The sequence below is a fragment of the Salvelinus sp. IW2-2015 genome, linkage group LG4q.2 (assembly GCF_002910315.2).
Source record: "Salvelinus sp. IW2-2015 linkage group LG4q.2, ASM291031v2, whole genome shotgun sequence".
Lineage (NCBI taxonomy): Eukaryota > Metazoa > Chordata > Actinopteri > Salmoniformes > Salmonidae > Salvelinus > Salvelinus sp. IW2-2015.
In genome coordinates this window covers 26,620,256-26,641,109 of record NC_036843.1, presented here as the reverse complement: position 1 = coordinate 26,641,109, position 20,854 = coordinate 26,620,256, and the positions used below count along the sequence as shown (strand labels likewise).

General features: G+C 42.4%; 1 protein-coding gene and 1 pseudogene across 6 annotated transcripts in view; one reads left to right on the top strand and one right to left on the bottom strand.

The window, feature by feature from the left end:
• sash1b (SAM and SH3 domain containing 1b) overlaps window positions 1-9,196 on the top strand; it is an 86,866-nt gene extending 77,670 nt beyond the window's left edge. For 4 of the 6 annotated variants that reach the window (XM_070443454.1, XM_070443451.1, XM_023987015.2 and 1 more), the window contains 13 exons: window positions 431-572; window positions 1,048-1,326; window positions 1,533-1,723; window positions 2,164-2,238; window positions 2,335-2,481; window positions 2,664-2,802; window positions 3,020-3,189; window positions 3,321-3,527; window positions 5,400-5,550; window positions 5,717-5,848; window positions 7,321-8,276; window positions 8,677-8,808; window positions 8,933-9,196. In XM_070443454.1, coding sequence (XP_070299555.1) covers window positions 431-572; window positions 1,048-1,326; window positions 1,533-1,723; window positions 2,164-2,238; window positions 2,335-2,481; window positions 2,664-2,802; window positions 3,020-3,189; window positions 3,321-3,527; window positions 5,400-5,550; window positions 5,717-5,848; window positions 7,321-8,276; window positions 8,677-8,808; window positions 8,933-8,989 — 2,778 coding nt within the window. In that variant the 3' untranslated portion in view covers window positions 8,990-9,196. The remainder of the gene's footprint in view (window positions 1-430; window positions 573-1,047; window positions 1,327-1,532; window positions 1,724-2,163; window positions 2,239-2,334; window positions 2,482-2,663; window positions 2,803-3,019; window positions 3,190-3,320; window positions 3,528-5,399; window positions 5,551-5,716; window positions 5,849-7,320; window positions 8,277-8,676; window positions 8,809-8,932) is intronic. The other 2 variants (XM_070443453.1, XM_070443452.1) reach the window with 2 other exon arrangements.
• A 769-nt stretch (window positions 9,197-9,965) lies between these two features.
• Window positions 9,966-20,569, bottom strand: LOC111963078 (D-aspartate oxidase-like; annotated as a pseudogene).
• Between the last annotated feature and the right edge of the window lie 285 nt (window positions 20,570-20,854).

Here is a 20,854-nt window from a genome sequence, read left to right as displayed (position 1 = left end):
GGTCTGACACTTCTAACTGCTCTGACCTTTTTTCATGTAGATGGGGTATTCCAGCTTGCAAACCTTTCGTTTTCTAGCACAAACCCCTGAGTCAAACAGGCCGACCACAGTGCCTATACATAGACTGCAGGTCTACACTCTGGTTAGATACTTCATTATTTATATTGAGGTCATATGCTGCATGCAGTCTCTACCTTAACAATAATAGAGCTATGTTCTCATTATGCATTTCTCGGAAAGGGTGAAGAATCGTACTAATACTAACTTCACTTATAAACAGGTCAAATAAACATTCAAATGTACATTATTGTCACAGGTTCCATTTTCCTAGTTTTAAGGCTTCAGAGCTACCGACTTGACTCTTTATCATCCTTACCCACTTTTAACTGGGTCTCCTCTCCTTCCAACCCGGTTCGTCTGTTCTCTTCAGTCATGTGAGCAGTCGGATGGTGAACAGGAGGAGTCCGGGACGTTCAGACGTCTCCATAAGCTGGTCAGCTCCAGTCGTAGGGTCCGCAGGAAACTCCTCAGGATCGACGAGTCCAAGAAGCCTGGGTCTGACGGTGAGACGGGTAACTGCAGGAGTCTTATGACAAGCCCAAACACTCTTAGTCCTCATAGGAGAACCCTATTGAGAACCCTATGTGGAAAGGGTTCTACCTGGAACTATAAGGGTTCTACCTGGAACCAAAAGGGGTTCTTCAAAGGGTTCTCCTATAGGGACAGCCAAAGAACCTTTTTTGGTTCTAGATAGCACCTTTTTTTCAACAAGTGTAGGGTGAAGATTAGGGCAAGACCATAGTGCACCAGATATGATTTGGACAAGTCCCATTAGGGTCCAGATGTGAACCTTTTTAAATAGTCTGTAGTCTATAGCCAACAAACTGTTGTTGTTCTCTAGAGGTCTTCATTTGGCTTGTTTAAAAAAAAGACTACTACTACTAATCCAAGTTGAGTTGTCATCCATTACACATCACATTGTCTTGCGATTCCCTGACTCTGCCACAAACCTGTCCTTACTCCTGTCACCTCCCCTGTCCCTCCCAGAGTCTCTGACTATGGTCGGGCCTGTCCCAGGTGATGCCATGTCCTCTCTGTCCCTGTACTCTGGGGTTCAGAGGAAGCAGTCTGGCGCGTTTCACCACGATGACTCCCTGGCCTCCGCCTTGCGCGACCAGCTGACTTATGACCTCCGAGACTCGGACAGTCTGACCACCTCCCCCTCCTCCTCCTCCTTGGACACCTGCAGCAGCAACACACACACCCACAGCCTGGATACGGTCTCCAGCACCAGCCAGCGACTGTCCACAGCCTTCAGTAAGACAGGTGAAGAAAGTCACACAATTTTCTTCAGGACAATAACCCTTTCTATTAAGATGTGTTGCTATGACAAAATTGAAACTAAGCTTCAATTGCTACTTATATCCCAGTTATTTTTTATGTGATCTTTTTTTGTTTCCAAGCACCCTTCATTTGTTTTAAGCAAGATGATAAGAGTTGAGCACATTCTCTCCTTTTACCTGATGATGCAGGAGGATCCAGCCCAGCCTGTAGCCCAGGGAGATACCCGGACACAGGCCCCAGCGGCGACGTGAGGGCCGGGGGTAGTGGTTCCTCCCTGTCAGAGATAGAGGTTGGTGGTGGAGAGGATGGACCCAGGATGGCCCGGTCAGTCACGGATGGAGAGATCAGGAGAGTAATCGGCCCACTCAGCTACCATGGGGTGAGTAATGTTTGGCCGGATCCCAAATGGCAACCTATTCTCTATATAGTGCACTACCAACATGGCTCTTGTCAAAAGCAGAACACTATATTAGGGAATAGGGTGCCGTTTAGGAATTAGTGTATGCACTGTGTAGTTTCTATATCTTTAGTCAGGGACAGTTTAGCCTGGGTGCCAGTCTGTTTCTGCTCCCTTGCCAACTCCTTATGGAATTGTAATGTTTGGCTTGACAATGACAGCAATTGCGTTGGCATGAGCACAAACAGATCTGGGAACAGGCTAGGACCGGTTGGATGTTCACTCAGTCCAAAACTATCGTCAAAACTATCGTCACAATGAACCACACTGTCGCATGTGCTTGGTTTGATGAACCTGTCAATATCTCCATTTGGAAGTGATAGTTTTAAGGTGGTTTATTGATTTCCTCCTTTGTGTCACAGAGAACCTGTAGCTTTGGTGGGTTTGATCTGACCAACCGGTCTCTGCACATGGTCACCGGAGATCAGGATCTCACTGTAAGTAGTTTAACAATCAGTTGAATCATTGAGTTGGGATTTTTTGTTTTCCAATGCTTTTGTTTCCAGACCTCCCATACTTCATACTAATTTTAGAACAAAGATGGGGATGCCAGTGTGAAAGGCGTAGTCAAGTCTCCACAGACGAACCATCGAATCTCTTTGGGCAAGAAAGTGAAGTCCGTGAAAGAAACCATGAGAAAACGCATCTCCAAGAGATACCACTGCGCTCTCTCTGAACAGGTACGTCAGACTTGATGCAAATCGTACGCAAAATGACCCAATGGTCAAACCGTACTTACAATCTAGCTCGTGTCCCTGGTGGCAATTCGTTGGAGTTGGTTCATGACGATTGAGAGATTAAGCTAGAGGGAACGTGTAGTAACCATGTAATAAATCTGTAGTTTCTTCTTCTTGCCTTCCAGTTAAGCCCAGACCGTATGTCCAGCGGGCCCCAGTCCCCCCACAGCCACACAGACACAGACTCACTGGAGAAACCCAAGCTGAAGGCTGGAGGGTCAGTGGAGAGCCTGAGGAGCTCCCTCAGTGGACAGAGCTCCATGAGTAAGTACCACCTGTGTTTGGGGGTAGGTGTTGGGGGTCTGTCTGGGTCCACATTTATTTGTCTTGTATGTGGCCTATACTCAGCTTAATTCCAAAGTGAACCTGTTATTTACAGTGACCAGCAGGCAGAACAGACAACTCTTGCATGTTCATTTTCCAGAGATCTCGATGTGGTTTAGATCCTTTGAACGACCCTCTCATCTCTTGTTGTCTGCAGGTGGTCAGACAGTGGGCACCACAGACTCCTCCAACAGCAACAGAGAGAGTGTGAAGTCTGAGGATGGAGAGGAGGATGAACTTCCCTACAGAGGACCCTTCTGTGGTCGAGCTATGGTGCACACTGACTTCACCCCCAGCCCCTACGACACTGACTCTCTCAAACTGAAGGTAATACACACACACACACACAAACACACACACACACACACACACACACACACACACACACACACACACACACACACATATATTATCATTATCCAAATGGACCAATCACAGTGTTTGTTCTTGTTTTGCAGAGAGGTGATGTGATTGACATCATCAGCAAGCCTCCAATGGGGACGTGGATGGGCCTGCTGAACAGTAAGGTGGGAACATTTAAGTTCATCTACGTAGACGTTCTGGCTGAGGAGGAAGACAAACCTAAACACACCCGACGGAGGAGGAAGGGACGGCAGCCCAAACCCACCTCTGTAGAGGAACTCCTGGAACGCATCAACCTCAAAGTAATGACTAGACTTGTACAGTATAAACACAGACAAACTCACACACTCAACCTCATAGTAACAACCCTACAGTAATTGTAGACACTCACACACTTGAATGCTGTTAATATCCTCCTCCTCTTGTTATATATAGAGTTGAAGTCGGAAATTTACATACACTTAGGTTGTAGTCATTAAAACTCCTTTTTCAACCACTCCACAAATTTCTTGTTAACAAACTATAGTTTTGGCAAGTCGATTAGGACATCTACTTTGTGCATGACACAAGTCATTTTTCCAACAATTATTTACAGACAGAATATATCAGTTATAATTCACTGTATCACAATTCCAGTGGGTCAGAAGTTTACATACACTAAGTTGACTGTGCCTTTAAACAGCTTGGAAAATTCCAGAAAACGATGTCATGGCTTTAGAAGCTTCTGATAGCCTAATTGACATAATTTGAGTCAATTGGAGGTGTACCTGTGGATGTAGTTCAAGACCTACCTTCAAACTCAATGCCTCTTTGCTTGACATCATAGGAAAATCAAAAGAAATCAGCCAAGAACTCAGAATCTTTTTTGTAGACCTCCACAAGTCTGGTTCATCCTTGGGAGCAATTTCCAAACGCCTGAAAGTACCACGTTCATCTGTACAAACAATAGTACGCAAGTATAAACACCATGGGACCATGCAGCCGTCATACCGCTCAGGAAGGAGATGCATTCTGTCTCCTAGAGATGAACGTACTTTAGTGCGAGAAGTGCAAATCAATCCCAGAACAACAGCAAAGGACCTTGTGAAGATGTTGGAGGAAACCGGTACAAAAGTATCTATATCCACAGTAAAACGAGTCCTATATCGACATAACCTGAAAGGCCGCTCAGCAAGGAAGAAGCCACTGCTCAAAAACCACCTTTAAAAAAGCCAAACTACAGTTTGTAACTGCACATGGGGACAAAGATCATACTTTTTGGAGAAATGTCCTCTGGTCTGATGAAACAAAAATAGAACTGCTTGGCCATAATGACCATCGTTATGTTTGGAGGATAAAGTGTGGAGCACGGGGGTGGCAGCATCATGTTGTGAGGGTGCTTTGCTGCAGGAGGATCTGGTGCACTTCACAAAATAGATGGCATCATGAGGGGAAATTATGTGGATATATTGAAGCAACATCTCCAGACATCAGTCAGGAAGTTAAAGCTTGGTCGCAAATGGGTCTTCCAAACAGACAATGACCCCAAGCATACTTCCAAAGTTGTGGCAAAATGGACAACAAACTCAAGGTATTGAAGTGGCCATCACAAAGCCCTGACTTCAATCCTATAGAAAATTTGTGGGAAGAACTGAAAAAGCGTGTGCGAGCAAGGAGGCCTACAAACCTGACTCAGTTACACCAGCTCTGTCAGGAGGAATGGGCCAAAATTCACCCAACTTATTGTGGGAAGCTTGTGGAAGGCTACCCGAAACGTTTGACCCAAGTTAAGCAATTTTAAAGGAAATGCTACCAAATACTAATTGAGTGTATGTAAACTTCTGACCCACTGGGAATGTGATGAAAGAAATAAAAGCTGGAAGGAACAATTCTCTCTACTATTATTCTGACATTTCACATTCTTAAAATAAAGTGGTGATCCTAACTGACCGAAGACAGGGAATTGTTTCTAGGATTAAATGTCAGGAATTGTGAAAAACTGAGTTTAAATGTATTTGGCTTAGGTGTATGTAAACTTCCGACTTCAACTGTAGGTCTTGAAATAAGTCCACAGGTACACTTCCAATTGACTCAAATTATGTCAATTAGCCTATCAGAAGCTTCTAAAGCCATGACTGTGTGTGTGTGTGTGTGTTGACTACGTGACCAAAGCCTTCCCCTATCCTTTGCCCCAGGAGCACCTGCCCACTTTCCTCTTCAACGGCTATGAGGACCTGGATACCTTTAAGCTTCTGGAAGAGGAGGATCTAGACGAGCTTGACATCGGAGACCCTCAACACAGGGCTGTGCTGCTCACCGCTGTGGAGCTTCTGCAGGAGTACGACGGTTAGTACACGCACATAGACACCAGAGGATGCTGGTGGGAGGAGCTATAAGAGGACTGGCTCGTTGTAATGGCTGGAGTGGAATAAATGGAAAGTTTTCAAACATGGAAACCACGTTTGACTCCATTCCGTTGACGTCCCTCTGCTGGTGTTACTGTGCCCTACAGGTAGCAGCGACCCGGACCGTAGCAGCCAGACAGGGGGTTCTCAGGAGAAGCTGTTACTGGACCGCCGGGGCCTCCTGGGGGACTTCCCACGAGACTCTGGCTGCTACGAGAGCAACGAGAATCTGGAGAACGGTAACGACAGCCTGACTCCACTCTGACTCTCCTCTTCTTCATCCTCTTCTTGCTGCCATGGGTCTTCTCCAACCACCTCATTCTCTATCTAAAGGCTATGGGCTCCTAATTTTGGACTGATTTTGGATCAGTTTTGCGTTTTAGAGCTAATGAATACGATTATATAGACAGCAGGGTGACCTGATCCTAGATCAGCACTCTTACGCAGAGCTTTTTAAATTACAGGCATTGATCTTCTGACTGAATTTTTTTGTTGCAAAAATGTATTTTCCCTTCATTGAAAACGGGGAAGAACTGAACTGATGGGATGGTATATATCTCTGCCTGTGTAGAAAAGACAGGGAGAGGACAGCTAACTCTTTTACACTCACTCAGTAACTAAATTATTTTCAGAGACCTGTACTACTGTATGTGTTCCGTAGGACTGTTTCTAGACCTATACAGGAAGAGTTTTGTCTTCGTGTACTGCGTGATGGTGGTTTTGCATTTGCTGAAAATGGTGACTGTTGAACCAAAGGTGTGACGATAAGCTGTAGTTTAAAAAATAAATACTTGTCAGTACTACTTACATATTTACTGTGAAAGCTTGCTTATATACCATTCTTATTGTGGTTGTTTGCTTTGGGTTTAGTCTTTAAAATCATGTATAGCATAAGGAATGGTGCTGATTTTTGTAGGCTGTTGTGAATGTCAACAGCCTCTGTGGAGAGTTTGACGTCAAGAGTATTTTCCACACTTGTATTTCTCTCTCGATTTTTGCTGTATTTGTGTGTATATTTTTCTAGTTCAGAACCATATGTTGCACAATATTTTATGATGTGCTTAAATACAGACCTGCATTATGCAAATAATATTAAGATTTAATAAATGGTTCAATTATACTTGGCAAAATGGGGACGCAACATTTTTTGGGTTCAATAATTGTGGGCGCATCAAAATGCATAGTTGTGACTGAAACAAATGATTCAAATGTCTAAGATATAAGCTGTGTATTAGAGTTGAGGAAACCTTCAAATCTGTGTTAAATACAGCTCATTGCAATCTTCCCATAGCACTTCTGATGCTAGGAGCAATACTGGCTGAGATATATTAGGTCAAGTCCCAAACGGCACCCTTTTCCTTTTGACCAAGGCCCATAGTGCACTACATAGGTAATAGGGTGCCCATTGGGACATAACGACAGTCTTTGAGCAGTTCTGAAGTGTGCCACTGTCCGAGTGAGAGCCCGGGGATGGAATAAACTACTCAGTGGTGTACTAGACCGGCCTCTACCTGCTTATTTCTGCCTCCTTTCATTTCACTCACCATCAATTCCTACCGGACAACCATTGTATACCAGTCAACTTTCACAATTCAATAAATACTCTTCTTTTTTTCTTTGTATTTCTATTTTCCTCTGGAAAGAGCTTCATATAATAAAATAAGTAACAAATGATGTGCATTATGCACACACCTGTACCTGTTTGTTTCAGGAGGGAGGGGCAAAAAGACGTCTTCTTCCATGAGCAGGTCCTCGTCTGGTTTTCAATCCAGTCACCTCCCATCCCCAGAGTCCCCCGGCCTCCCCCCCACCCCGACCCACCCCAGCCTCCCCCTGATCCACCCCAGCAAGACCATCTTACAGACCAGACCAGAGCACCAGTCCACTACCTTACCATCGCAGAGCCAGAGCCATCGCAGTCACACCCACAGAGCCATGCCACTGAGGAGCTGGAGCTGTGATAACTTGGGCCTGGCAGGTAAGCCTACTCCCACAGCCCTGGGGCTGCTCCCCCTGGGGGAGCTTCACTCAGACCAGGGCCTCCACACCACTGAGCTCCACACCCTGGAAGACATGACGCCAGCTCATACCACCATGTCCAAGGCTAAGGGACAGGGCTACCCTACACAAGAGGCCCTACAGCAGTTGTCGACACACTCTGAAGGATCTTTCCTGTCCTCACAACCACTGCTCACCTCACCTTGTAGTGTTCTGTCTGATACGTTAGAGTTGGACATGGGAGTTCCCAGGTTAACAGACCTCCTTCCATACACACACCTCAAAATATCCACTCCAGCACCAGGACGTAGGCCCAAGCATCGTTCAGCCAAGCCTTTCCTGTCAAACCCATGTATACCATCATCACCCCCAGCAATGACCAGTGACGGTGGTAGTGCCTATAAGCTCTTCTCTTTAGATGGCACCTCTTTAAAGGATGACGTTATTACAGAGGCAACAACCCAACCGTGCAGCTCAGACCCGGCAACCCAAACCTGTATCTCAGACTGTGACCTTGCGGACTCTCCTCTCCAGTCTGAAGCCCACAGGATGCAGCCTGCTGGGGGAATGGAAACTATGCCTGTCAGGTCAGTCAACCTGGGACCCCTCCTGGAGGAAAGACTGGAGTCAGAGGGGATAGATCTGACAGCGGAGCCCTTCTCTGACAAGGTACACCCTCACCACAATTATACAGTACTGGTAGTAGTACTATGGTAGTACTATGCTCATGCAGTACTAAGTACTATGGGCGCTAAGTAGCACTGTGTTCACTCAGGATTAAGAAGCAGTACTATGCTCATACATTTCAATGTGTGTCAATGTAAGTACTGTGTTCAGTTACATAAGGTATCCACAGTGCTGTCTACATGCAAAATGGTACACAACACATTCACTGGCTTCCTCACAAATGGCACCCTATTCCCTATATAGTGCACTACTTTTGGCCAGGGCCCATAGGGCTCTGGTCAAAAGTAGTGCACTATATAGGGAATAGGGTCTAATTTGGGACGGACCCACAATGTTGCCCCTTTAAGCCCAGTGTTTCACTCTGATCCATCTCCACCTGCAGTATGGTCGTTATGGAATCCCCCAGTCTCTGGTCCAGAGGTACGCCACTGACCTGAACCAGCCTCTAACAGAGACCATGTATGCCATGGACCTGCTCAGACTCACACAGCTCCGCAGGCAGCAGCGCATGGCAGTGAGTGACCTTCTATACTACTACAGTCTTAATTTATTCCTTCTTTAGAACTACAATAGGTTCAGGGTAGCATTATCTTAATGACAATGCTCTAAATGGTTTTTCCTATCCTCCATACCCCCAGGTGTGTCAAAAGCCACAGACCCTAGCGCTTGGACTAACAGCAGTGACTGACAACTGACACAAATATAATTTACTGCAGCTTACTGGGTTTCCTATCAAGGTTTCATATCAAGTCATTTACCTTTGATTCTAAACTATTATGACCATTTCTAAGCTATCATGTGAATAGTGTACATGAAATACTGTGACTGACTACTGATTTTATTATTTTTTTCTTCATTTAAATATTGTATAAGGTTGAGTGCCATTAAAGCAATACAAAATATTTTCTTTCAATGTACCTTTTCTGGAAAGTTAAAATGTTTAAAAAAAATTGAGACATCTGAACACGTGTAGCCTTAACATTCTGTATACTCCCCTTGTCCTAAGGGTCAAAAATGGCCTGCCTTCACTAAACCCCTAAAATAAAGCAGCTTAATTGAATTTTAAACCCCAAATCTATTTTGCATGAAGAAAAAACCTGTCATTCATCACAAACTTTGTGAATATCTGGGTTTTCCCTCTTCACAATGTAGAAAGACTGCATTTAATCAGTGGACGCCACTCGTTTTTATTACAACACACCTGTCATAATTGTTTTCTTTACTAAAGTAGAGGTTTATTATTATTATTATTATTATTATTGCTAAAGGTACTGCATAGGTGTAAACAATTTAGCAAGAGATGGCACTTGTATAGCCTAAGAAAGTAGCAGAAATGTGCAGAAAGTAGTTTTGAATGCATTTTATTGAAGGGAAACAATAGCAGTCTTGAACTTTTTTGGGCAATATAGTGAGATATTCTTATATATATATATATACTGTACAATGAGGAATTCAACTACAAAATACTAGTCCTCTCCCATTTTTTAACCATTGCACATGTAGGACCGTATGCAAGTGTGTGTGCATGGACTTTGCAGATGTATTTCTCACATGTGCAGCACATAGTATTTGTTTTACAGTCCTTCTTTGGGGGGCAGAATTGGCATCTCTTGCCTGCCCTATCTGCAGCCTCAGATGGATCAGGGCTAGATTCAGCCCCCTGAACAGCTTTCACAAGCGCTGCAGAGGCGCTCCCTTCTTTGAATATGTGGAGTTACAAGTGCCTTTCCCAGCTGCTCCAGGAACACCCTCCTCCCGTTTATCAGGGATCCAGGTAGGGTTGATCTTGTTCTATATCACAAAGGCATTGTATGAGGAAACATCAATGATGTTATGGAAGATGACCACGAGCCTGCTGGCAGTCATAATCCTGCAGCTGTAAGTTCCAATCACCTTGTCCGGGTTGTCCACGCCTCCTTTGTTGTGGTTGTAGTCCTGGCTTCCTGTCCTCACGATCACTGATCTCAGACGTTTTGTGCAGTGTGCTCAGGAGGACCACATTCTTGTTCCTCTTTGGGAGGTAAGAAACTAGAGTGGGGGTGAAGGCAAACTTTGAGAAAGCCTTTCTCCCCCTTGTTGCGAGGAGGGCAGGGGGGAAGCTCAGGCTTGTTCTTTCTAACTGTGCCAACCATGGTGATCTTCTTCCACAGGAGCTGCTGGCTGAGTTCATAAGAGGTGAAGAAATTGTCACATGTGACATTGTGCCCCCTCAGTCCATCTGTCACATCAAGCACAACCTGAATCCCCTGGTTCTTCTCCGGGCCTCCACTGGTCAGATTCCCTGTGTAGACTTGCACCTTCCAAGCATAGCTGGATTGTGCGTCACAGGCATATACTGCAGGAAAGGACGGTGACCTTTAGACGAAAGAGATTACTATCAGTAATTAGTATCGGTGTCACAGAAAACAATCACACAAATCAATGATATTACAGCAATACATAATAAAATGAACAGTGAAAATATACATTAGAGATATGAAAATAAAAATGTACCTCAATGGAACCAGATGCTCATCCACTGTTACCTCAGGCCCAGGGTTGTAGAGGTATGGCAGACGCTCTACCCACTTCTCCCAGACCTCTCTTATGGCCGCCAGTTTGTCTCTCACACGTCTTGCAGGTCTTGACTCACGGTTATCAAATCGTATCATTCTTGAGAAAGTGTGAAAGACTTTCAGTGGCATCGAGGCACGGAAAATCGCCCTTCCACTCTCTGCATCCCAGAGACTACATGTAGCCTCGCCTCGGGACCTATACACACCCGCTAAGATTAGCAGCCCTATGTAGCCACGCAGGTCAATCTCATCCATCCTTTTCCAGGTGTCTCCATATTTACCGAAACACTCCAAATTTATCATCTCCAGGATGATTTATTCGATGGCTGATGTGCTGAACATATAGAATGTTGAGGCGATGTCCTGGGCATGGGCAACTGCATGTCTTGTGTCCTTATGACATTTTGTGCTGCCATCCTGCTCTGGTTGTCATATGGTGACAAGGGCCATGTTATTTTACTGTTATTTGACAAAAAAGTCTCTTTCAGTTTGGGTGATTTCTTTTTCACCTGAAGATGATGCCTCGTGCTCTGGGTTGTATTCTTCCCCATCTTCTTCTTCATATACCTCCTCCTCTTCTAAATCATTGTTCTCTTGTTCCTCCTGGACATCTGAAAAAATCTGATCTACGACCTGTTGGGCAATGAAACGTGCACTCATGGCTTCAGCAAGGAGAGAACTGGGGGGACTGTCATCTGCAGCGCCTTTATAGTCTCTGACTGCATTCCCCATTAGTAGACAATGCCTTCAATAAATGTTTATTTTGTCTGAAATAGTTTTTGTTTTGTCTGTGAACTTGAGTCATGTGTGGGGAGGTGGAGGGGAGATGCTGCACATGCACAAGAAAGTTTTAGTTTTGTCTGAGTTCAATCAGTAGCACACTTCTCAATTTCTCATTGTGTGTGTGTCTTTGTGGTTTTTGTGGTGTGTAAATTATTTTAGAACTGCCAGGTCAAAAATGACCCTAAGACAATCTTGGTTCCCCTGGTGGTGTACAGCTTTCATGGAAATATGAACAAAGGTGATGTTTCACTTTTTCTAATGTTGGGGTCACTCTAGGAAAAGTCCTCAAATTTCAAGTTGAAGAAATATCATTCAGGGAGTTTTCTTTGCTGTTAAACATAGTGGCGGGTCATTTTTGACCCTTAAGAAACACAAGCGTTAAAACAATACTAACTGAAATGTCAAGCCCCTGTGCCATACTATTCTACTGCAGCGATTTATTGATTGCTTGTCTGAAATATCCTTCTCCCTGAGGGGTTTTGGCTATGTTTAAATGGCATAAGTACTGTTCAGTAGAATCCAGAAATGCATGAATTCAATGTCATTAGTCTTGGTAGCTTCCAAAACATTCAAATGACTTCTAACACTATTTCACAGTAGAGATTCAATTCATTAAATCAATTGCATTTTATATCAAGCCGGCAAAATCTCAATTCTTGCATTCATTTAATTCATGTGCAATGGCAGGTATCACTAATTGTGACCAAAAAAGGGGGCATACCGAGTGAATAGATCATATTCTTTCATGATTTATCTCTAGCAGAGCATCTGTTTACAGCCTGGTCCTGAAGGTCCTCTGTTCAGAAATCATTCGCATTTTATTTCAAGACCGCTAAATCTCTGCTTTCTATTCAGGAATTCATTGCTTTCTTTTCATTTATAGCAGCAAATATCACTAATTGTTTTAAAAGAAAATGGTGCAGAGTGAGTGATTTATATTATTATATCCTGGTACCTGTGGTGCATAACTATGTCCCTGGGTGGCATCTCATGGAGACACTACCCGACCAGCACCCGTGGCCATAGTTATGCACCACAGGTACCTGTCGGCTCCCAGGAGGACAAGCGCTCTCTCCACCTGGACATTCTTCCTACCCTGTCTCAGCCCCACAGACACCCCCAGGACCCTGGCCCTGCTCAGGGACGGCTCTAGCCTGCTTACAGTACTCCAGGATGCCCTGGCTGTCCCCTGGATCCACCTTCAAGTGCCGGTCGTCCGCCTGCCTACGGTACCAATCAGCCAAACAGTCGCACAAAGACATCAACTGCTCCAAAGAGCATACAGATTTAACTTGTAGTGAACATGTGGAAAGTTGTTATAGTTCTTAGTGGTAGAACCTGGGCATCCCCCTTTCTATTTTATCATCATGTCATTTTGTTTATTTCAGAGTATTCCTCATCATCATGTAAAGAGCATCTCATTTTATGATGCAATGATGTTTTCTAATAAAGTTGAACTGGACTTGCCTGGTGTGCCGCCCATCGTCACGCTGTGCATCCTTGGGTAGATGTAGAACTGCCCTTAACCATTCCGGATGAAGTGTTGGAGCCAGGGGGCTTGTGCCTTTAAATCAAAGTTTGTCATCTACAGCATAGTGTACACAGCACAATGAAATGCTTATTTACAAGCTCTCGTCTCAGGTATGTGTGTATAAACACCATCAGGACCTGTCCCCTAACAGGGTAGACCTGAGAGTCCCCTACTAAAGACTTGGCCCCCAGACTGGGGGAGTTGACAATGACATCATATCCCTGGCTGCTTAGTTCCTGGAGATTTTGTTTACTTTCTGCTTCACAACCAGGCCTCCTGCTTTTCTAAACCTAAAAGTCACAAAAGACAAAGATTTGTGATTTAAATTCAAAGTCAAAAGATTTGGAAACAAAAAAAAGCGTGTCATCCATATTCAACTCCCTGAAGTACGTACAGTGCCTTCAGAAAGTATTCACACACCTTTACTTTTGCCACAATTTTATCTTACAGCCTGAATTAAAATGTCGTTCAATTGAGATGTCACTGATCTACACACAATAATGTTATTTTGTTGGTACAACATTTGAGAAATGTATCGAAAATGAAAAGCGCAAATGTCTTGAGTCAATAACTATTCTACCCCTTTGTTATGGCAAGCTAAAAGAAGTCCATGAGTGAAAATGTGCTTAACAAATTGCATAATAAGTTGCATGGACTCATTCCGTGTAAAATAATACCCCGTCTCTCTACCACACACACACAATTATCTCTAAGGTCCCGCAATCGAGTAGTGAATTTCAAGAACAGATTCCACTACAAAGAACAGGAAGGTTGTTCAATGCCTCAGGGGGGAAAAAAGGAAGCCTGTACAGAATTAAACTAAATCCAAAACACGCATCCTGTTTGCAACAAAGCACTTAAGTAATACTGCAAAAAACTTTTGTCCTGAATACAAAGCGTTATGTTTGAGGCAAATCCAACACAGCTCATCATATTTTCAAGTATGGTGATGGCTGCATAATGTTATGGCTATGCTTGTCATCGGCAAGTACTAGGGATAAAAATAAACTAAATACAGGTATAATCCTGAAGGGTAAATGGCTGTCAAGCAATGATCAACAATCAACTTGACAGAGATTGAAGAATTTCTTTAAGAATGGGCAAATATTTTCAGATGTGCAAATCTCTTACAGATGTACCCAAAAAAGACTCAGCATTAATTGCCGCCAAAGGTGCTTTTTTTACAAAGTATTAACTCAGGGGTGTGAATACTTATGTAAATTTGATTTCTGTATTTAATTTTCAATACATTTACATTTCTAAAAACACGTTTTCACTTTGTCATTATGAGGTATTGTGTGTAGATGGGTGAGAAAAAAAATGTTTATCAATTTTGAATTCTGACTAACATAGCAAAATGTGGAATAAGTGGAGTATGAATACTTTCTGTAGGCGCTGCACAGTAGCCTTTACAATGTTTATGATAGCTGTTAATCGAACACATGACAACAGTACAGCATAGAAGTAAAACTATATAACCAATCCACTTTAGGTTTGGGATCATTTTTAACCAGAAGAACTTCCAAATGCATGTCGAGAACTAATTGAACTGGGTTTAACACATTATGTGCTTATTCACTATATATAGTGTACTCTTCTGCACTCTTCTGGCTCTGGTCAAAAGTAGTGCACTATATAAGTAATAGGGTGTCATTTTGGACGCATCCATTCCCTCATGGTTGAGTATCATTACCCTGAGCTGAGCAACGCCCAAGCCTCTGATGCTTCTTCTGATTGGGCGATGGCAAACCGGTGATCTATCGTCTTCTTGAATCGAATCAAATCAAAGATTATTGGTTGCATACACAGATTTGGAGATGTTATCGCAGGTGCAGAAAAATGCTTGTTTCTAACTCCAACAGTGCAGTAATACCTAGCAATAAAAAACAAAATCCCCAAACATACAGTACCGTTAAAGTTTGGGGTCACTTAGAAATGTCCTTGTTTTTTAAAGAAAAGCACATTTTTGTCCATTAAAACATAAAATTGATCAGAAATACAGTGTAGACATTATTAATATTGTAGCAGGAAACTGCTGATTTTTAATGGAATATCTACAGAGGCCCATTTTCAGAAACCGTCACTCCTGTGTTCCAATGGCACGTTGTGTTAGCTAATCCAGGTATATCATTTTAAAAGGATAATTGATCATTTAGAAAACCCTTTTGAAATTATGTTAGCACTGCTGAAAACGGTTGTTCTGATTTAAAGACGCAATAAAACTGGCCTTCTTTAGACTACTTGAGTATCTGGAACGTCAGCATTTGTGGGTTCGATTACAGGCTCAAAATGGCCAGAAACAAAGAATTTTCTTCTGAAACTCGTCAGTCTAGTCTTGTTCTGAGAAATGAAGGCTATTCCATGTGAGAAATTGCCAAGAAACTGAAGAACTCATACAACGCTGTGTACTACTCCCTTCACAGAACAGTGCAAACTGGCTCTAACCAGAATGGAAAGAGGAGTGGGAGGCCCTGCTGCACAACTGAGCAAGAGGATAACTACAGTAGAATGTCTAGTTTGAGAAACAGACGCCTCAAGTCCTCAACTGGCAGCTTAATTAAATAGTACCTGCAAAACACCAGTCTCAATGTCAACAGTGAAGAGGAAATTTCTCGCATGGAATAGCCTTGATTTCTGGTGCCAGCTTTCCTCAAGACATGACGCTTGGCGTTCAGGACAAAGAATTCAATCTTGTTTTCATCAGAACAGAGAATCTGGTTTCTCATGGTCTGAGTGTCCTTTGGGTGCCTTTAGGCAAATTCCAAGCGGGCTGTTGTGCCTTTTTTACTGAGTGGCTTCCGTCTGACCACTCTACCATACAGGCCTGATTGGTGGAGTGCTGCAGAGATGGTTGTTCTTCTGGAAGGTTCTCCCATTTCCACAGAGGAACTCTAGAGCTCTGTCAGTGTCCATTGGGTTCTCGGTACCTTCCTGACCAAGGCCCTTCTCCCCCGATTTCTCCATTTGGCCGGGCGGCCAGCTCTAGGAAGACTTTTGGTAGTTCCAAACTTCTTCCATTTAAGAATGACGGAGGCCACATTGTTCTTGGGGACCTTCAATGCTGCAGAAATGTTTTGGTACGCTTCCCCTTATCTAGACAGGTGTGTGCCTTTCCAGATATGTTAAATCGATTGAATTTACCACAGGTGGACTCTCTAGAAACATCTCAAGGATGATCAATGGAAACAGGATGTACCTGAGCTAAATTTCGAGTCTCATAGCAAAGGGTCTGAATACTTACGTAAATAAGGTATTTCAGATTTTAATATTTTTTTATAAATGTGCACATTTTCTAAAAACCTGTGTTTCCCTCGTTATTATGGGGTATTGTGTGTAGATTGCTGAGGATTTAAAAAAAAAAAAAACGTAACGTAACAAAATGTGGAAAAGGTCAATGGGTCTGAATACTTTCCGAATGCACAGTTGGTGTGTTTTGCTTTTTATTGTTATCCTGGGGTCCACATGAAACATGACACATAATACAGAACATTAATAGAGAAGAACAGCTCAGGGAACTAGATACATTTTTGTTTTTAAAGGCACACACAGCCTGTATATCAATACATACAAACTAAGTAGGTCAAATAGGGGTGAGGTGCTGTGATGTGTTGCTTTATCTGTTTTTTTAAACCAGGTTTGCTGTTTATTTGAGCAATATGAGATGGAACGGAGTTCCATGCAATAATGGCTCTATATAATACTGTATGCTTTCTTGAATTTGTTCTGAATTTGGGGACTGTGAAAAGACCCCTGGTGGCATGTCTGGTGAGGTAAGTGTGTGGTGTCAGAGCTGTGTGTAAGTTGACTATGCAAACAATTTGGGATTTTCAACGCAATGTTTCTTATAAAAAAGTGATGCAAACAGTCTCAACTCTTAGCCAAGAGAGACTGGCATGCATAGTGTTAATATCAGCACTCTTATTGCAATATAGAGCAAGACGTGCCCCTCTGTTCTGGGCCAGCTGCAGCTTAACTAGATCTTTCCTTGCAGCACTCGACCACACGACTGGACAATAATCAAGATAAGACTAAACTAGAGCCTGCAGATCTTGCTATTTGGAGTGTGCTGTCAAAAAAGCAGGTCATCTTTTTATTACGGACAGACCTCTCCCCAGCTTTACAACCATTGAATCTATATGTTTTGACCATAACAGTTTATAATCTAAGGTAACGCCAAGTAATTTAGTCTCCTCAACTTGTTCAACAGCCACACCATTCTTTACAAGATTCAGCTGAGGCCTAGAACTTAAGGAATGATTTGTACCAAATACAATGCTCTTAGATTTAGAGATGTTCCGAACCAGTTTATTACTGGCCACCCATTCCAAAACAGACTGCAACTATTTGTTAAGGGTTTCAGTGACTTCATTAGCTGTGGTTGCTGATGCGTATATGGTTGAATCATCAGCATACATGGACACACATGCTTTGTGTAATGCCAGTGGCAGGTCATTGGTAAAAATAGAAAAGAGTAGAGGGCCTAGAGAGCTGCCCTGTGGTACACCACACTTTACATGTTTGACATTAGAGAAGCTTCCATTAAAGAAAACCCTTTGAGTTCTATTAGATAGCTCTGAATCCATGATATGGCAGAGGTTGAAAAACCATAACACAAGATTTTTTCAACAGGTTATGGTTAATATTAAAGGCTGCAATGAAATCTAACAGTACAGCTCCCACAATCTTATTATCAATTTCTTTAAACCAATCATCAGTCATGTTGAGTGCCCTTCTCTATAAGCATGCTGTAAGTCTGTTGTTGATTTGTTTTCAGAGAAATAGCATTGTATTTGGTCAAACACCATTTTTTCCCAAAAGTTTTCTAAAAGCTGGCAGCAAGCTTATAGGTCTGCTTTTAAAACCAGTAAAGGCCGTTTTACCACTCTTGGGTAGCAGAATTACTTTGACTTTCCTCTAAACTCAGATTAAAGACATGACAGGGGTGGCTATAGAGTCAGCTACCATCCTCAGTAACTTTCCATCGAAGTTGTCAATTCCAGGAGGTTTGTCATTATTGATTGATAACAATAATTTTCCAACTGACTTTACAAAATTCAAACGTGCAATGCTTTTCTTTCATTATTTGCTTTTTTATGCATGAATACGATCGTTCACTGTTCGTTGTTGGCATTTCTTGCCTACGTTTGACCACTTTGCCAATGAAGTAATCATTAAAATAACTGGCAACATCAAATGGTTTTGTAATGAAAAAGCCATCTGATGCAATGAAAGTTGAATTTGTCTTTCTGCCCATAATTTCATTTGAAGTACTCCTAAGTTTTTTTCCCATCATTCTTTATATCTTTGATCTTGGCTTCATAATACAGTTTATTCTTGTTTTTGTTGAGTTTAGTCACAATTTCTAAATGTTCAGTAAGTCAGCCAGTAAGATGTGCAGACAGATTTATTAGCCACTCCTTTTGCCCCATCTCTTTCAACCATAACAGTTTTTCAATTCCTCATCAATCCATGGAGCCTTAACAGTTCTAACAGTCAGTTTCTTAACAGGTGCATGTTTATCAATAATTTGAAGAAGCAATTTAATAAATTTATCAAGTGCAGTGTCTGGATGCTCCTTATTAATGACATCAAACCAACAAATATTTTTTAACATCATCCACATAAGAGTCACAGAAAAATAAGTTGTATGATCTCTTATATACTATTTTAGGTCCAGCTTTTGGAACTTTGGCTTTCCTGGATATTTCCTGGATCACTGCATCCAATGGGTACGGATACAGCTTTAGAACAAATTTCTACAGTATTAGTAAAAATGTGATCGACACATGTGGATGATCTTGTTCCTGTAGTGTTTGTAAACACCCTGGTACGTTGATTAATAACCGGAACCAGATTACAGACACTGGTTACAGTGAGAAGCTTTCCCTTGAGCGGACAGCTTGATGAAAACCAGTCAAAATTCAGGTCCCCAAGAAAGTAGACCTCTGTTTACATCACATACACTATCAAGCGTTTCACACACATTATTTAGATACTGACTGCCATCACTTGGTGGCCTATAGCAACACCCCAAAAGAAAAGGCTTTTGGCTTCAATAACACTTGACATAAGACCTTCTCTAAGCATTACAGGGATATGGCTCTGAATATATAAAGCAACACCTCCACCATAAGTATTGATGTATCTTCTATAGATGTTATGTCCTTGTATTGCTACTGTTGTATCATCAAATTAATTATCTAAGTAAGTCTCAGAAATGGCTAATATTTGAATGTTATCTGACATTAGCAAGTTATTGATTTCACAAACCTTATTTCTAAGGCTACATATATTAATATGGGCTATTTTCAGCCCTTTCCTGGGTAGCTTATCAGAGATAGACATAATACTGAAAAGAGCAAACAAAGCAAGAGAAAAACATATACATTCAGCAGTCCATTAATCAATTGTGTGTGTGCTGCAGGGTTGAAGCTACTAACCCATAGGCTTGGCACTCTCATCCCTTCCAGGCTTCTGGAAGGGAGGGTGGACAATGAGTCTGTCATATCGGATGTAAGCCATGTACATATGACGTGGGTAAAACAGTATGCAAACATTATTAAAGTGACCAGTGTTCAATGACTATGCACATAGCGCGACAATCTATAAGGTGCTGGGTTGTGTACCGGGTGGTAGTCGGCTAGTAACAGTGACTAAGGTTCAGGGCAGGGCATTGGGCAGAGGCCAGCTAGTGGTGACTGTTTAACAGTCTGATGACCTGGAGATAGAATCTGTTTATCAGTTTCGGTCCCCGCTTTGGTGCACCTGTACTGTCTTCGCCTTATAGATGGTTGTGGGATGAAGAGGCCGTGGCTCTGGTGGCTAAGGTCCTTGATGATCTTCTTGTCCTTTCGGTGACACCGGGTGCTGTAGAAATGGGCCAAAATTCACCTAACTTATTGTGGGAAGCTTGTGGAAGGCTACCCAAAACGTTTGACCCAAGTTAAACAATTTAAAGGCAATGCTACCAAATACTAATTGAGTGTATGTAAACGTCTGACCCACTGGGAATGTTATGAAATAATTCTCTCTACTATTATTCTGACATTTCACATTCTTAAAATAAAGTGGTGATCATAACTGACCTAAGACATGGCATTTTTACTAGGATTAAATGTCAGGAATTGTGAAAAACTGAGTATAAATGTATTTGGCTAAGGTGCATGTAAACTTTTGACTTCAACTGTAGTTAGCCTAGTACACCTCTTATAGCATAGCACAGTTCTATATCTTATTGTCTACCCATTCACATGAAGTTAATACACAATCATTAAATTGGATGAAAACAAGACTGTGCCTCACCTGGTGTCAGGGGTAAACCTGTCTGCTATGAGGGTCACAGAGCAGTAGGTGAGGGCCTCAGCGATGCACACAGCTGTGGCGAAACCCACCCCACCCACCACCATACCTTCAGACTCTCAGGATAATTCTGCTGGGAGAAAAACTACAAAATAAGTTAAACTTGTACTACCTAGCTATTTAAATTGTGTTATACTGTGTATACCTGATATGTGCAAACACCTTTAGGTTATACATTAATGTGTATGATCAACTGTAAATCCATATCAAAACAGCAGGACAGTGTGCCAGACATCGCTATGTTGGCTAAAGGTTAAGGATAAGTGGGTTGGTTAAGGTTGATTACACAGCAATTACAATATGCTATTTGTAAAACCACAGCCCGTCCACTT